The sequence below is a fragment of the Sinocyclocheilus anshuiensis genome, unplaced genomic scaffold (assembly GCF_001515605.1).
Source record: "Sinocyclocheilus anshuiensis isolate Anshui unplaced genomic scaffold, SAMN03320099.WGS_v1.1 scaffold1546, whole genome shotgun sequence".
Classification (NCBI taxonomy): Eukaryota; Metazoa; Chordata; class Actinopteri; order Cypriniformes; family Cyprinidae; genus Sinocyclocheilus; species Sinocyclocheilus anshuiensis.
In genome coordinates, this window is record NW_015547737.1 from 618,376 (window position 1) to 630,680 (window position 12,305).

The window sequence follows — 12,305 nt, forward strand, 5'->3', positions numbered from 1 at the left end:
GACACTGTGTGAACCATTATTCTGAATACAGGAGGAGTCAGGTTTATTTATGTTAAAACAATATTTAATAAATACAATGTCATTTGTACTCCTCCCCATGCTGGGAACATGAGATGACGTGTGGACACCTCCCAGGACAGCACCTGTATGTGATCACATGTGTTTGCGGGTCCCGACTGCTGAATCGCTCACAGATCATGGTCTTGAACTCACCTATGAGGGAAAAAAACCCTGCGTCTCTCTGTTAGAGGGATTTTTTTCCTTCTTAAAAAAGGTTGAAAACGTATAAAAAAAATTAAAAAAAAGAATGAAAATGAATTACTCTTCAGCATTATAAATAAATATTTCTCGTAAATTTGTACATAGTTAAAAGAGAAAACAAAACTAATACATAGGTACGCCATAAGATGTTACAAAACAAAGATTCAAATAACAAAAAAAAAAAAAAAGATATAATCACATGTCAAATGCACACCATTATATTGATATAACAGCGTCTGCAGACTCAGGCCAAAGATCATGAAGTGGGTATCTGCCAATCAGAAAGCAGACCATGGGAGGAGTCAAAATAAAGAGCTCTAATAGGCACAGAGAATGAACAGTGTTATTGGCGGAGGGATTTGTCAGTCACAGGTCAACCAGCGCGCGAATGAGTCAACATTAACACAAACTTTAACACACCGAGATTCTTCGAAACGGCCAAACGAACACTTTGGTCATGACTGTGGCCCCAACACGGATGAAACTGAACGAGCGGGCAGATGATCCGAAGCACAAATTTTAAAAAACAACGGCTAATAGGGTCGCATAACAGTCTACACATTCATAAGATGATCCCCATGGAGAACAACGGATGATTTTGTTTGCTACGCAATTGAACGAGAACACAGATCCATTTGTCTGCTTTAAGGCTAATATTGAACTAAATGCACTAAACTTACGTCCCTCCACCAAATTTTAAAGGCTAACATGAAAATACATTCGAGTTTAAGGTTTTCCTTGTCATTTTTTTTTCTTTTTTTGAAGGAAAGCAAAAAGGTCTCGGTGGTGCTAACGCTTGGCATGGCTTCTGTTGCTTTGCGATTCGACTGTTACAAATTCCCCTCGCTGCCCAGTCTGCGATTTGAAACGAATATTAATATTCATGTAGGACCACCGTTTACAAAAGTAATAGTAGTACTTACAATTATAATAAAAAAGGTCACATATGTTTTTCTCGTTTATCATTCCAGGTGATGCTACAAGGTCTAGCAAACAGCTAAGTATCTCTAAAGTCATCTCTTATGAATGCAAACAGTCTGTAAAGACAATCACATTTAAGTTCGGATTAGTATTCTCTCCGAGGGAATTCGTCAGGTCCGTGTCCTGACCCTTTGCGAGAGAGATACGACTAGGGCTCTTCAAGTTAGCCCTGTGCTCTGGTCCCTTACGGTAAAGAAAAATATATATCGCCTTTCTTAACCCCATGCATATTCAGCATTTGGATTTACATAATTTCAGCTCCTTTCAATCGGATTCTTCTATTTGGAACAACGGAATCCAAGGCAGCCAATCACTGCGATCACTGGCCCATCACCTCTATGACATCGTCATCCGAGCTGCTCCCGCCGTTTTCTGTGAGTGAGGGGTGAGTGTCGGGGCGGTTGAACGCTGCCCCCAAAAGCCCGGAGGAAGAGAGAAAATTGGAGGCAGTGGAGGCAGGGGTTGGCATAGAGGACAGGCCTCTAGGTAGTAGGGAATCCCGGAACAGCGGCTGGGAAAATGGTACTGGGAAGCCGGAGAGCATGCTTGCCATGCTGGGGTTCATGAAGAAGGGTGGGAGCGAAGAGGAAGTGGAGGACGATGATGAAGAGGGCACAGAGGATGAAGAAGAGGCCAGCATTCCAACATGGGTGGAGGATGTGGTGTTGGTCGAGCAGGTTGAGGAAAGAGTGCTGTTGGACACGCCAAGTCCGAGTGGGTCAGTGGGAAACATGGCATGAAGGTCACCCAGAGCCTGACCAGCTTGCTGTAGGAGGTGCGACCTGCTTCCAAGAGAGGGGGGAGTCATGTGACCCAGGGCACCCAACAAGGCAGGGTTCAGCCCCATAGGTGGGAACCCAAACCCGGGGCTTAAAGGAAACCCCGGGTAACTCCCGACTGCACTGGTTGACGTTGAGGTCCGTTTGGTGCTAGGCTGTTTGGATGTGCGACTTTCCATAAGCTTACGTTTCAAACTTTGAACATCCACAGACGATGCAGTGTCATTGCTGAGCTGCCGGTGTTGGTCAGGGATGCGATCTGAGTTCTGGATGGATCTATCTGCTCCCAAGGTTTCGGGTGTTGCTAAAGATGATAAGTTCTCTCCCACAGGAACCGGGTCCTTGTTGCTCTGGAATTCTCGGAGCAGCTTGGGGCTGTCTTGGGGCGAAGGGCGAGGCGGAGCCTCGGGGGTTAAACGTTTCGGCTCCTGAGGAGATGCACGACCATTACTGACAGAATGCAAGGGAGAGCCCAACTCCTCTGTGAGAAAGAAAAAGATTTTGTTAGTTTAGACTACTTGGTAAAGATCTGGGATGGTCACCGAAAGATTGTACAGTCAAACCCCAGTAAAGGGTTAATCCATCAACAATCAAAACTGTGGTCTTGATCAAGGTAGAGGTCTGTACACTCCTGGGACTACTGAGGCTATGCCACTATGAGGCTAAGTTTTGAAATAATGAGTGTGGGGGTGGTAGGAAACATGAACAGTTTCAGGTGTTTTCGATATTCTCAATCGAGAAAAGCACCTTCCTTTTGCCTCTACCTCTATCAGTGGGCTTTTAATGGCTGGAACAGGACAGACAGAATCTTGCAGGAACACGACTAAAACATCCGTCCCATGCAGACCTCTAGATCACGTGAAACAGAGGCCCAAAAAGGACAGTCTTTAAAGCAAGAGCTTTCATCTTTGGAAAAACGTGCACTGATGAACTGTGCAAAATTATACTGCGCTTCAAGTAAGAATTTCCAGACATTCCTACTTGGAAAATAGAAAGAGTATTGCATAGCATATGCTCAACTGCAAAGACAATGGTACTACTGACATCTGGTTTGTTTCACCATTATCTTTATGTCAGCAAAAAAATGACTTCCGAAAAATTTGACTTTGAAATGCAATAAAAGTCTATAAAATTGAGTCTTTTTTTCCTCAAGATTATGCCAGACTGCTAAGAACTGCTAATTAACAAATTAGTAAATTAGCACACCTCTTGAAGCTGTGGCTCCTCCTTCGGGTGGTCTTGGCTTTCCAGAACGGATGGCAAATATCCTCCCATCGTTGGTCCTGATGTATGTGCCTGCAACGCCAGTGACAGAATATTAAGTGAATAAACCTTACCAACTCCCAGTGAACAGGAAACCCTTGCAACAGTCTTCTGAAACCGAAGTACCTTTGGATCCTCTGATAACGTGAATACTCTCTCCTGCACCGATCCGGGCTTGGACATCCGTGCTGCTGTTGGAACCTGGGATCACAATATCTGCAATGCAGAGATATAAAACCATGAAGAAACAAACTGGGAGACCTTAAACATAGCAAGAAATAGCATGGATTACAAGTGAACTGTCTGTACCAGTGGTGGTGACAATGCGCTGCACGTAAACGCCAGCCTTTTGCAGGTAGTTGACGGGGAATCCCACGCTTGAACTGGGGACACTCATGGGTACCTGTCGGGGCATCATGGGAATGGGTGTGGACTGAACTGGCCTCACACTTGCAACTGGTTTCTCTTCTAAATGAGGAGGCGGCCGCCTGAACGAAAGGTTTAGATGAACAAACACATTTTAAAACACTCTTTAAAACTGAAAGGCACTACACTGAGGGTTTTCTGTGGTGGACCCACCAGTTCCTCTGGCTGAAGGCAGGAATATTGGTGAGTCTCTGGTCACTAGCTGGGTAGTAATGTGCGTAAGAGGGCCGCTGATATGGCACAGACGCCCGCTTCTCGTCTTCATAGCTTTTCTTGGCTGCTCTCTTTTCCGCTTTGGTCAGTTTCGAATCCTTGCGGTCCATCAGGAGAGACTCGTGATGGAACGGTTGCTGGTATAGAAAACAGACAGATATTAGCATAGGCGACTGAATGACCTAGAAAGGAATATTAGCACTCTAATGACTTAATCTTATTAATATTCATAAGTTAAACCTTCACCATTGTAGGATTTAGAATTTGTCTGAAACATTCCAATTTATAAATGTTTGTTTATATGAAATTCTGATAAAAATTCACTTATGTGACGGGATGCACCAGTAAGGTTATGAAGAAACGTAATCATTACCTAATTAATATTCATAAGCTCACACCAAAGTAGGATTCATCATTTTGCCAGAATACCTTAATTTGGACACTAAACAGCTGATGTATAATACAGATAGAGATATTATGTTACATGATTGGATGTTCCAGTAAGGTTATGAAGAAACGTAAGCTCAACGCAATTAATATTCATGAGCTCACAACAGTAGGATTCATAATTTTGCCAGAATAGCTTGATTTGGAGACTAAATAGTTGGGGTGTATAACACAGATAGATATTATGTTACATGACTGGACGCTCCAGAATGGAAACTAATTAATATTCATGAGCTAAGCTTACGCAATATTAGGATACAGAATTTTACCAGAATAGCTTCATTTGGCCAACAGTTCCTTATGTGGAATAAAGATAGAAATGAGCTTACATGACTAAATGCTCCAGGAAGGCTACGGAGCTATGTTGGTACAACCTAATTAATATTCATAAGCCAAGTCTACACTGTAGAAGGATTCAGAATTTTTGAATTTGTAAAATGATTGCAATCGGAGAGCTCCATGAAGTTTACAAAGCAATGTCAAAAGTGACTTGATACTCATAAACAAAGCCTGCACCATAGTAGCATTCAAAATGTTGCCTGAATAACTGAATTTGTACAACAGTAGCTGGACTTGATTACAGATAGAAATTAGCTTAAATGAATAGATGCTCCAGTAAACTTGCACAGCTATGTAAACACAAAGTAATTACCATTCATAAGCTAAGCCTAAACCATAGTAGGATTCAGACATAGGGCAGAATTTTTGGATTTAGAAAAATGGCTGCAAAAGTTTACGAATCAACAGCAACACAGCCTAATTAATATTCATGAGCTAAGCTTTCAAATCGTATGATTCAGAATTTTGTGGAATAGAATTCACTATTCCAGAATTTTGTTTGAAATAGTAACATTTTAAAACTGGTGTGGAAGACAAACAGAGTATTTACCTTGGTTAAGAGGTGTGGATATAACAGGCAGGCTTGTTTAATGACGATTTCTATGTCCTCACTAGGGACCTGCTCTGATTGGCTGGGACCAGGCTCCTCCTCTACAAAGTGCAACAGTGACTCCACTTCCTTCCGTGTGAAGGTGAGGACAGGGTTCAAATCATCCACGACTCGATCTGTTCAACAGGCAATCATAATGTCAGAACTGTGTTCGCATGAAGACACAAAAACTCCCAGACCTTCCACCCTCTCTTACCAGACATGCCCTGCTTGGACACCTGCCGGTCGTAGATCTTCTTCTCCAGTGTGAAGTCACACACCAGCCTATAGATGTGGCAAGGCTTGCGCTGGCCGTAGCGATACACGCGACAGACAGCCTGAGCATCGTGACATGGATTCCACGATGCGTCGAAAACCACCACACGATTCGCACCGATCAGATTCACCCCCAAACAACCAGCCCTGCAAATACAGCAGCCTGTTAGTCCAGACCTCATCATTTTGTCACTATTTGTGGCATATTTTTGCACTCAAGTTCACCTGGTGGACAGCAGGAAGACCCAGGTTTGGTTGTTCGCCGGGTCATTAAACTGGTTGATGAGTCTTTCTCTCTCTGAAGCCGATGTGCTCCCATCCAACCCTGCACAAGAGACGAAAATGCAGTGAATTTACAAAGAACAAATACCCTAAACCACCACAAACCTCAGGCAGAGTTGATCTATAGGATGCAGAAATGAAAATGATTAATTAATATGCATTTAATAATGGTCTGTAGAAAAAGTTAAACGAAGTTAAACAAAAAAAATAAAATAAATAAGTTTCTTTGGACAAATATTTATGAAAATGCCTTTTGAGATGTACTGCTAAAATATTTGAATCACTAATTATTATATTAATATTTTTCAGATATTTATATATATTAAACATTATAATTTAATCACAAATAAAGTTTAAAAATGCTTAAATTATAACTTAATTACATGAATATTACAAATTATTACTATTATTATTAATTAAAATTATAAGACACTTATCACACTTATTTCTCTCACAGTATAAACGAGGCTTTTAAAAATAAAGATGCCTTTTTATTTTTCAAATATATTTTAATTATTAATTATTATTATTATATTTATTTCCCAAATTTTTAAACATTAAATTTCAAAACACTTAAATTATCTTTTAAAAATTCTAATAACCACACTTACCATTTCTTTCACACAGTGTAAATAAGTCTTAAAATATATATATTTTTTAAATGAATGTTTATAATCTGAGTTTATTTAGTTTTTTAGTGCTTTAAATTAAACTAAATGAGAAATGTTGCCTTAGCAACTAGCTGAAATAAAATAAGCTGCCGTTTTGAATATTTTATTTTATTTCAGTTAATGTTTATTTTAGTAATGACCTTTATGGTTTTAGTTTTAGTTAACATTAACAACCCTGGTCCTTGGCATCAGAAAATGTTTGAAAACTCACTGTAGTAATTGACATTCCGGACCCAGTTGTGTGTCCCAGTTTCTGTTTGGATTGGCATGGGCCTCCGACTCAGGAAATCTTCCATAACCGTGAGCGTTGATAGACTCTGACTGCAAGAATCACACAAAGATAAATAAGCCAGTGTAAGCACTGATGTAAATGCAAAATAACAGCATGGCTGACAGTTCAGGATGCTTAAGGAGAGATTACAGAAAAAGGCAATCATCTGTATACTGTCACACATGGAAAAGGTAAACATTTCCCACCTGAAAACAAGTATTTTATCTCCTCTTTTGACACTGTCATCAATTAGGTGGAAAAGCAGAACCATCTTGGCCGAGTTCTCCAGAACACCCGTCTGGTAGTTGGTCATGATGTCTTTTGCCTAAAACAAATGATTCAAAAAGCATTCAAATATGTTCAAAATGTGCAGAAATTACATCATGAATAACACATGACCACAACATTTCCAACTAAAATCTATTCAAAGTTCAAAGTTCATACCAAATTTGGGAAGAAAATGTATTGCGAATCGAGCCACTGAAAACACCGGTCAACACACATGTAAAACAACACAGTGTTGCGCTTTACTCTGAAACATGCATCATACATTCATTTAAAGGGGTCATATGACGTTGCTAAAAAAGTACATTATTTGGTGTAATGAAATGTGTTTATGCGGTTTAAGGTAAAAACAAAACACATTATTTTCCACATACTGTACATTATTATTTCTCCTCTATGCCCTGCCTTTCTGAAACGCGTCGATTTTTACAAAGCTCATAGGTCTGAAAAGCGTGGTGTGCTCTGACTGGCCAGCTATCCAGTGCATTGTGATTTGCTGAATACCTCAAGCGTGTGACGGAAATGTTACGCCCCTTACCATACTGTGATGCCGTGTCCGGCCGGAGCGACGAGACAAAAACATTAAAACCCATTATAAACGAGGCATTTGTTGCATCCAGTGGGGACATAATTACGGATTATAATGACTTATACTGTGTTTTTACACGTTGCGTTGCGTTGCATCGCCCCGCGTAAACATAAAACCATGTCTGCATTTGTGATCGGAGAAATGACAAACAACAAGCTCTCTACACTGCTCAAAACTCACATTTGAATCATCAGTGGCAAATCCTTTAAATATGAAAACGTACTTACAGTCTGTGAGTCAGCATTATTTATCAGGACACTGGCATTGTAGGCTACTCTCACAGGAAACAGTCCTAGTCCTCCGTAAAATGCGCTGCACACATCTGAATATTTGGGTTGAACTGTTCTGGAACAGTGTTGTAAATACAACTTAACCACTGATTTCTAGTCGTGTCCTCTTTTGGAAGCACGAACAGCTTGTAACACTCCAAAGAGAAAGGAAAACTTGAAATCGCATCATATGACCCCTTTAATTAAATCACAGCCTTTGTGATTTGATAATCACATTAAGCCATATTGCGTTTTCGGTTTTATTTCAATTAACTGTGTTCCCACAAAAATGAACTCATTCTTAGTTGCAAAGTTTTACCCATTCATATGTGATGACTTGATTGGCCCTCTCCTGTAAGGGGTTCAGGAGTCCCATAGCAGCCATCTTGCTGTTGGCCGGGTCGGACGACTTGCCCTTTATTCCTGGTGCAGAGCAGCGGGTCCCGCTGGTGGAGTTGAGGTCATCCAGGTCAAGATCCTGCTCATTGGCCAGATTTTCCTTCTGCAGAGTTTCGTACAAAACGTCCGGATGATTCCAGATCTACGGGGACGCACAAAAAGGAGTTATAAGCACATTGACTACTATATAGCAACACATGTGTCTTTGAGGTGCAAGTACCTTGCAGCAAACACAGAAAGCTTTAAGCGGGTTGAGTCCAAGCCATCCAGTGTTTCCCGCCTCCCTGAAGCGGTTCATGAACTCCGTATAGAGCGCCCTCTGCAGGCGAGACAGTCGTACCAGGATCACGTGCTCCTCTTTCGCCGGCAACTGATTGCGGAGAACATCATGACCTCGTCTGGGCAGGTACAAAACAGTTCAGCGTAATTTTTTGGTCCAAAATGAATGGTCCAACCCCAAAACGCACAAAAACGCCATTTTCGTTCTGCACCTAAACCTCCTTAAAAGATCAATTTACTTGAGAAGCAAATATTGTCAACAACAATAAGACTCATTTTCAAGACAATTTACTTTGCTTATATAATAATAAGTAGGGCTGGGTTTTGACACAAATTTCACGATTCGATTCGAATTCACAAGCTTGCGATTCGATTCGATTCAATATAGATTATTTTGGATATATATCAGGTACAGTACATACCAAATTTTCTCAAGGAAAAAGAATCTCTCAACTAATGCTGTAAAATATACATGAGAGTCATTTGGTACTACATTTCTATAATACTGAAGGTTAAAATTGACTGATTTGTTAATAAACAAAGAGAATAAATATTCAATAATAATGTTAAATAAACAATTATTATTCATAACTTTAATGACTCTTTACTTTAATAAAGTTTTATACAATGTTTTTTTTTATTTTAATTACTATAACTCTGAACAAATTACAAAAGTATGTATATTAATAGACATTAATTCAATTAATGTAGTATTTTATTAACCATAACAAGTAAATATAATAAATATTTAATAAGAAATTTCATATTAATACTCAATAATAATAAAAATGACAACATTAATAAGTAGTACAAGGCATGAAATGGAAAAATGTATGTTTAATTGTACATGGTCCCTTTTCGAAAAAATAAAATAAAATAAATAATAATAAATATTTCATAATAATTACTCACCTTTGCACGAAGCCCTCCAGCAGACTGTGCAGGACGTGACTCCTGTATCTCATGAGCTGGACGTCCTGCGGCGTGCTGTCTATACACTGGCCGTTCAGAATGGGCCGCTCAAACATGTTACTGAACTCCTGCCGCGTCCCGAGGAAATCGGGCCGGACGAAATCCACCATGCACCAGTACTCGGTCAGGTTATTTTGCAGTGGGTATCCGGTCAGAACCACCCGCCGCCGCGACCGGATGTTCTTCAGGGCCTGCGAGGTGCTGGCGTGGCAGTTTTTGATACGGTGGCCCTCATCACATATGACGACATCCGGACCAGGTCGCGACAGCGCTCTTTCAATCCCTTAAGATCACAGGACACACGGAAGTTCAGTATAGACCATAACCAGAGTAAACGCCGTACATTTTTCACCCGCAATTCCCCGACAGACCTTTCATGAGCTCCTGCTGACGGTCCTCCTCATCCAGGTCGATAATTACAGGTCCCGCGGGTTTCTTGGACTTCCTCTTGCGGCCGGTCACAAAGCTCTTTTTGAGAGACAGTAGGCGGTACATCTCGTACCCCATTAGCAGCACCCCACCGTCACGAGTCCAGTCCTCCACCACCTTGGCCCGGGCCACCGTGGTTCTGGACCAGATGCGAGGAATACATTTATGTTTCAGCAGATGCTAAAAAAGCCACAGTGCATTTAAGCTAAGAATTTTATCAGTATGTCTGATCCTTGCCATTGCTAGCACCATTAGCTGCTGAACTACAGATCATCATTAACACTCTAATCTAACAAGGATCCCAAACATATTGTGAGAGATTATATTTGTAATTTTGCGGGTAAATCTCACAAAAACAAAATAAAAAAGTATTAAAAGTAAGGATTATATTTTGCATAAATTATATCTAGCCTATTCTTGAGTAAGGCTATTTGAGACCAAGTCTTAATTGTAATTTATGACAATTAAGCACATTTTCTCTCCAAATTCATTACTGTAATGTGTTTCATATCCAATGTTTTTTTTTTTTAATTAACTTTGTAAATATAATAAAGATATGTAAATGTATCATACAACTACATATAACAAATATAAGTAAAAAATAATTTACATTTTTTTGTTATTATCATTAATATTATTAGACATTTATTATAATCAGTTAAAAATATTGAATGACCATATATTGTGTAATTTGTCATAAATATTAAATGAAGATATTTTATATATATGCCCCTTATTATTACAATTATTGAATATTTATTCAAATATATGTTGATTATTATAATAACCTTTGAGTAATTTAATAATAATTATAATAAGCATCTATTACAATAATATGTGTAAATAAAAATAATTATAATAATCATCAATTACAATAATATATGTAAATAAAAATGAACACTGTGTTCACATTGTCAATGGTGATTCTCGTTACTTTCATACAATTATTTTTTAAAATTTAAATCACCTTAAATTAAAGCATAAATTATATGATTATATGTGAGTATATTAATGGACATATTATATTATTTTATTAACATTAACTTAATTATTATGTAATTTTGTAATTAATTTACTAATACATTTGCTCTTATATAATAATTAGGTAATAATTTTTTATTAATTGATTAATATTAATTTTATTAATTTAATCTTGAATAATAATGGATTTAAATAAAGCAATATTATATATATAATAATTATTATTATTAATTTCATATTATATTCTTATCACATTAATGACACTGGAATTACGGCAATGAAAACTGAGGGCAGAAATGTGCTTAATTATGATGTCACAATATAAAAACAAATAATAATTAAAATAATTTCCTACTTCTTTCATTTGTTTTTGCAGTGCAATATGACCTAAATATGTTCTTGTCAGTTTTCATGAGATTCCCCCTCTTTGGAGTTCAAATAATAGGAAGTGCAGCGTTCATACTTGTGCTCATCATTGAGGATGTAAACCTTAAAGGTTCGAGGTAAAGCATGGACTGGATCCGTTTCGGGGGGAAGGGACTCAGCAGCAGGCAGCCAGAGATTAAACTCAGCCAACCAGTTTTGTAGTGTATTCACCTGGAGGCGAGAGGAGACATGAGACACAAACTTCTCTGACAGAGCGACACAATCAGGCGGTCTTTGGTTCTCAGACACTTACAGGTACAATGGCGAGGACAGTTTTGGCTCCAGTGTGCTGCAGCAGGACGTCAATAAAGGAGATGACCTGTAGGGTTTTGCCCAGGCCCATGCTGTGAGCCAGAATACAGCCGAAGCCACTGCTGCTCTTATAGCGCTCTAGAGACTCCACCAGGTTATCATACAGGAAACGAATACCACCAATCTGACAGAGAAAGGACGAGACATCGACAGATAGGTGCCATGTCCAAGTGAAATGGAAAAAAGGAGTTAATTTCAAAGCAGAACAGCGGATACCTGGTGTGGTTTAACAGCGCGGGCGAGTTGCGGGGCAAGGAACAGGTCCTCCTCGTCTCCAGGATGGTTGATATTGACCAGCACCCTTCCCTGGGCGTCTGGTTGATTGAGGCTGTCGTTCACATGAGACCCGCTGCTCTCCTCTGTGCCGGGAGTGACAGAGCGATCTTCACTGTTGTCTTCCTCACTGCTTATCCGCAGGGCATCTTCATCACCTGAACTTAATTCGATCACATCTGGAGGAGTACAAATGAACATCAAGATACCTCAACCACAATTTGCTTCTTAAGAAAATAGATTTTGCCTACATTACACACACACACACACACACACACATATACATATACATA

General features: G+C 39.3%; 1 protein-coding gene across 1 annotated transcript in view; it reads right to left on the reverse strand.

Annotated features, from left to right (window-relative positions):
- Nucleotides 1–127: 127 nt before the first annotated feature.
- rad54l2 (RAD54 like 2) overlaps nucleotides 128–12,305 on the reverse strand; it is a 17,320-nt gene continuing 5,142 nt past the window's right edge. Inside the window, exons 4-20 of the mRNA XM_016507326.1 lie at nucleotides 11,956–12,191; nucleotides 11,681–11,863; nucleotides 11,465–11,598; nucleotides 9,963–10,159; nucleotides 9,532–9,874; nucleotides 8,561–8,738; nucleotides 8,261–8,482; nucleotides 7,005–7,123; nucleotides 6,739–6,848; nucleotides 5,800–5,899; nucleotides 5,516–5,721; nucleotides 5,260–5,435; nucleotides 3,864–4,060; nucleotides 3,594–3,772; nucleotides 3,411–3,500; nucleotides 3,228–3,317; nucleotides 128–2,502 (exon numbers count right to left, since the gene is read on the reverse strand). Of these exons, the coding sequence (XP_016362812.1) occupies nucleotides 1,562–2,502; nucleotides 3,228–3,317; nucleotides 3,411–3,500; nucleotides 3,594–3,772; nucleotides 3,864–4,060; nucleotides 5,260–5,435; nucleotides 5,516–5,721; nucleotides 5,800–5,899; nucleotides 6,739–6,848; nucleotides 7,005–7,123; nucleotides 8,261–8,482; nucleotides 8,561–8,738; nucleotides 9,532–9,874; nucleotides 9,963–10,159; nucleotides 11,465–11,598; nucleotides 11,681–11,863; nucleotides 11,956–12,191 (3,701 nt within the window). The 3' untranslated portion in view covers nucleotides 128–1,561. The remainder of the gene's footprint in view (nucleotides 2,503–3,227; nucleotides 3,318–3,410; nucleotides 3,501–3,593; nucleotides 3,773–3,863; nucleotides 4,061–5,259; nucleotides 5,436–5,515; nucleotides 5,722–5,799; nucleotides 5,900–6,738; nucleotides 6,849–7,004; nucleotides 7,124–8,260; nucleotides 8,483–8,560; nucleotides 8,739–9,531; nucleotides 9,875–9,962; nucleotides 10,160–11,464; nucleotides 11,599–11,680; nucleotides 11,864–11,955; nucleotides 12,192–12,305) is intronic.